Here is a 5,606-nt window from a genome sequence, read left to right on the forward strand (position 1 = left end):
CTCTCTTGCTCTCACTCTCACTCTCTCCTCCCTCCTCCACGCTCTCTCTCTCTGTCTCTCTCTTTCTCTCTCTCTTCTCTTTCTCTCTGGTCCTTTAAGCCTGCTGCATCACAGGAGCTATCCAGTGCTGAACCAAATATTTTAATTGTATTTTTTGGAAAGCTGGGGGTGCCATAGAGAAACGCACAGCATTGTCGTCTGCCTTGTTCTCCACTGGTTTCCATTTTCATTCCTTCTCTTATGTCTTTTAGAGGTTGCATTTTCCTTTAACACAAGGATTACTACTACTGACAGCCGGCTCCAGCTCTGCCTGTTTGCTGATTTCTTTGGGGGTATTTTTTTTTCTCTTCATGTGTGATTCTCAGTTCTGTGTGTTTTTTATTCTTTGAAACATGCCCCGTTCGTTTTTGGTGAAGAAAATCAAGCTTGATGATTTCTCTAATCACCATCACCACCTGGACGACTCGTTCACTCCTTTCACACGCTCCATCACTGACTCTGTGACCAGCTTGGGCGTTCGTCTCAGTGAGAATGGTGAGTTTGCATGCCTCTGCACAGCACAGCACAGCACAGCACACAGCACACAGCACACACACATCCTGCCTGCCGTTGTCTAGGGTGTGCTACTGTAGCACCACTGCTCTCTTTGGTTTAGTTGTTGATTCCAGAATAAGAATGCCCCATGATATCTATACAGTAAACACAGTTGGAATTATCTTTTGATTGTGTATTTGTAAGTGGTTCTTCAGCCCTTGACATGCCTGTTGTCTGCATGTTGTCTGGGAATTAATAACAGATGTTACATAAAGCCATTAGATTTTGCTCCCGTATCGCAAATAATCCTCTCCAGCACCACCAGCACACCCCCATCGTGCTCCAAGACTTTTGTATTTTGACTCTGATGAGAGGAAGACACAATTCAGGTCACAGCAGAGGATCGGCTTATGCAAATGGTGGAGCAAAACGTGCTTCTCGCCTGTAGACGTGTATCTCTGAATTTGTATTGCGTGCACAAATTACGGTGTGCCTGAAACATGCAGGCTGTCACTCCAGTCTTTGTGTGATCTGTGAAATATATGAAAATGAAAGATAAGTGCTGGATGATACATTTGTCCTTAGCTGTTATTGTCCTTGAGTTTCCATCACAGTCCTTGCCCCCCTCTGCCCGCCTCCCTTCCCACCCAACCGGAGCATGCATGCACAGTCTCCCCACCCCCATCCCTCCGCTGCATCTTTCTCCTCCTTCCGGGCGTTTGAAAACTAGCAGGGGTGGAGTTTCATCCATGCAGGCCTATCGCCATCACAAGAGATATCAACGCATTGTACAGTACTGCCGGGGGAGGGGGGTTAGCTGGGGTAGAGGGGGAGCGAGGAGGGGAGAAAAAGGAAAAAATGCTTCGGGCAGCATTGACGTGGGGCCACGTGACTAGGTGTATACAGTAAACATAGAGGAAAGGGCCCATAGCTGCACAGTGGGCAACAGTAGGACTAGGCAGCATGCTAAGCCCCAGTCCAGTCAGAGCTAGAGAGAGACGTCCTTCACTTTCAGTCAGTCAGGTTTAAGCTCGCTCCCATTTTGTGGCCATATTTAGGATGCCAGATGTCTGTCTGTCTCTCTTTGTTATTTTGTCTTGGCAATAAGCAGATAGTTTTACAGTTCAGATCAACCTGTGAACATAAAATGCTCACTTGTTATTCAACCACATCACATAATACTATTATCCAGTGATTTTAGATTAGGAGCAGCAACAACTGAGAACAAAAGCACATGTTTGAACAGTGTAGTTGTTCTTAACAAATTATGGCTGCAGTGAATGATCAGTTTCACTAAATATATATATTTTTATGATAGAGTATGAGGATAAATTAACTTCATTTTTATTTACATTTTATAAACACAAATGCAAACAGTTACGATAAAGTTATGGAACCAGATTCATTGCAAAAAAACATTACTTCTTTAAATAAATGATGTGGTGAAATTGAAATTTCAATCGTTAATAAAGCTGTTAGTCTCAGTCTCTACTGTTCTGTCATTGATAACACTACTCCTCTTCTGTTGAGAAAGAAATAAGCATTTTGATAGGGGAAAAAAAAATATATATTATGGATTACTGCATTAGTATCAACGATTACCATTGTATGCAGACAAAATAACCCTTCTTGTCTTTTCAATGAAATCCCAGAGAAATCACAACATTGTTGAAATGCCTGGCGTCAGCGCTTTCCCCATTGTGGAGACATTTGACTTGAAGTGTCTGTCGAACAACAAAGAAGGAGGGTGGGAGAGGGAGTCCATTAATAACATGCTCGCTTTGCATTAGAGGAATGAGTCGCTATACAGCAAAGGTTAATACAGCATTAGTTCAGCCACAAATAATGAACTCTCTGTCTGACCTTAAGTAATTAAAACCTGTTACACATGTGTAATTAATCAGGGGAATAAAAAACAAGATGTCCATATGTTTCAATAACAATCTGTTGCTGTATACAATATGTTTGGCTATTTTCCTGTGCTCTCTTTACGGTACTGTATATTCAATGAGATAGTGTTTTATTTTAGATGTTCAAAGAAAAAGAAACAAGGGGGTGCTATTAGACTTGAAATAGCCTATGAAGTAAGAATTACCATTACCTTTAGAAGTTATATCAGGAGAGGAAGATATATCATGAGTTGTTAGCTATATAGGCTAGTCAACAAAGGGGTGGTGCTTTTGACCAAATAGCACCCTTGCCTTTCAATAAGATCCCAGTCTCCCAGTCCTATAGTATTATGGTAATGTATTTGACAAGGAATGGTCTCTGAGTGGGAACCCTTGGGAATGGAGACAGCATTCTAAGAGAGCACTTAAAAATTGATTTTCTAATGACCTGATTCCTAAAGGCACTTCAGCCTGCTTAACACTATAGCCACTTTGTTCTGCTGGTAATCCTGTGTATCACGTTTCAGCTTAACCTTTCCATCACTGAACCATGTTCAGTAGGCTATCGTTGTATAGTCTTCTCCAGTCACTTTACTCCTTGCCCTGTATTATTTCTGTCTTATTTCCCCACACGCAGTGTGTTCCAACAGCTGTACTATTTTACCGATGAAGGCCTATTGATCAACAAGAAACTTTGAATTTCATTAAAAACCAGTCAATAGTTAATTTCCACCACTTGCTGCACACAGTGTTTAGGAATCTGCCTTTTCTTCTTTTTCCTGATTCACACCACATATTAGAATTGGAATCATATGTTTGTCCTATATGTTAGTAAACTGTTAAAGTGGAACATGTTTCGATAAATGCATACAAGTGTGTAGATGTACTGGGCTAATGTTGGTAAATATTCAGTGTTGTTTAGCTCTTTACAGCTGCATGCCAGGAAACCTTTTAGCTCCACTTGGCTGCCTCACAATATAGGGAGACATTAAAGATTGCCTAGACAATAAAATGACCTGTCTGTAATATAACATCAGTCAATAATCCAGTGAGACAAATTGGAAATATCCTGGAAGTGCTACTCTTTTGAGAGAAATTCATATTTAGGGTGGTATCCAAGCTACTAGAAAGAATAAAGCGCTACAAAAACAATTCAAGTGCTTTCTAGAATAAAATAAATAAATGTTTTTCAGTTTTAATGGCCTCTCCTGATGATATATCATCCCCAAATACTGTAGTCCCCTGGACAGTCACCCCAGACCATAGACAGTGTGTTCTGCCTGATGGGCCCAGCGTGTTCAGGCTTAATTGGGCAAACAAAACAAAGATATAGACCTTCAGTCACAGATGATTGACAAACAGTACCTTGGAGTGAGGAAGTCACTGGGAGAAAGAAACGGTGACTAATCAATGAGACCACTTCAAGTAATAAGAGGGGCCTTCTTTCATAGGTGTCTTTAATGAGCACTTATCTGGATTTAGCAGCCACCACTCGTCTGTGCTGTAACTGTGTAATAAAGATGAATGCTGTGAATAGTGTTCTGCAGCATCACAGTCCTGTGGTAAATGCTGTGTGATTTGGGGAGCAATTTGTTTTCTACGTGTGTATTCTATTGTTTAATCATTTACAAGAGGCATCCATATCCATATAATCAAGTCACAATGCACTTATCCACCACCACAACACTCAGCCTACTGTAGACTAACTGTCACTGTCACTGTCTCTGGGTGTGTGTGTGTTTTGCCTTAATGTAACTATTATTGTGTGTTTTCTCCAGGCTACATCCAGGATTACATCACACCATCTGTATATCAGGGGGAGACGAAGATGGAGCTCAAGATGGCGTCGCCCGTCTCTGACCCTCTGTACACCCAGGTGAGCAGCAGGGGTGAGGAGTACTGTGACCCTGACCTGGAGCACCCCGACAGCCCCCAGTCCGGCATGACGGCCAGCGGATTCTACAGTGGCGAGGCGGAGGCCCTGACCGAGGGCTACACCATGGATGCCTTCTTCATCTCCGACGGGCGCTCGCGGCGGAAGGGAGATGGTGATGGCCGTAAGGGAGGTCGTTCTGGTGCTTCCAATGCTGACGCCACAGAGGAGAGTGAGGCAGGCGCCACCGGGACAGCCCGTCACACTTGCAACGAGTGCGGCAAGACGTACGCCACCTCGTCCAACCTCAGCAGGCACAAACAGACACACCGTAGCCTGGATAGCAAGATGGCGCGCCAGTGTCCCACCTGCGACAAAGTGTATGTGTCCATGCCGGCACTGGCCATGCACATCCTCACCCACAACCTAAAGCACAAGTGTGACGTGTGCAACAAGGCTTTCAGCCGGCCCTGGCTCCTGCAGGGCCACATGCGCTCGCACACCGGGGAGAAACCGTTCGCCTGCGCCCACTGCGGCAAAGCCTTTGCTGACCGCTCAAACCTCCGCGCCCACATGCAAACCCACTCTGCCTTCAAGCACTACCGATGCAAGCGCTGCAATAAGACCTTCGCCCTCAAGTCCTACCTGAACAAGCACTATGAATCAGCCTGCTTCAAGGGTTCCGGGGACGAAGATGATGACGAGTCCTGCTCTGAGAACTAATTGCCGGAACCAGAAGGACGGAAGCAGAATTTGGAATCCTATATTGTAGGTTCTACAACCAATAACCCCCTTCACTTTGCCCTCCATGCCTTTTTCTTCCTTTTTTTAGAAAGCAATATTTTCACTGAGATTACGTGAAGAAAACTGTTATGATTATGGCAAAGACAATTTCAAAAGATGCTGGATTCCCCCCCTCCCCCTGCACAGTAGCTAATCATCCACAGATACTTACAATCAAAACAACAATTCTCCAAATAAATACTCTAGTTTTTAGCTCACACACAAACACACACACATGCATATGCACACACGCTCACACACGCTCACACATGCACACACAATTATATATGAGGCCTGGCATGTGATTTTTTATCAATGACTATAATGATATTGATATCAATAGTAATACTATTTAGATTCCTGATATTTTATAGAAAATAGTACAGGGAAAATGAAGAAGAAAAAAAACATAAAAAAGGACTGTAACAGTTTTCTTTTGTTTTTTAGAGACAAAAATGACCTCTTGTATTTTTATGCTGCTTTTTATTTGCTAAGAATTTAATTCTTTTGCAACTGCCAACATTCAC

At 43.1% G+C, this 5,606-nt stretch overlaps 1 protein-coding gene across 1 annotated transcript; it reads left to right on the forward strand.

Annotated features, from left to right (window-relative positions):
- The first annotated feature begins 392 nt into the window (after positions 1–392).
- Positions 393–5,019, forward strand: LOC120058885 (transcriptional repressor scratch 2-like). The gene is made up of 2 exons (XM_039007629.1): positions 393–534; positions 4,202–5,019. Exons 1-2 carry the CDS (start codon positions 393–395, stop codon positions 5,017–5,019), a joined length of 960 nt encoding a protein of 319 aa, XP_038863557.1.
- Positions 5,020–5,606: the final 587 nt, after the last annotated feature.

Source organism: Salvelinus namaycush, chromosome 14, assembly GCF_016432855.1.
Source record: "Salvelinus namaycush isolate Seneca chromosome 14, SaNama_1.0, whole genome shotgun sequence".
In the NCBI taxonomy this organism is placed as follows: domain Eukaryota; kingdom Metazoa; phylum Chordata; class Actinopteri; order Salmoniformes; family Salmonidae; genus Salvelinus; species Salvelinus namaycush.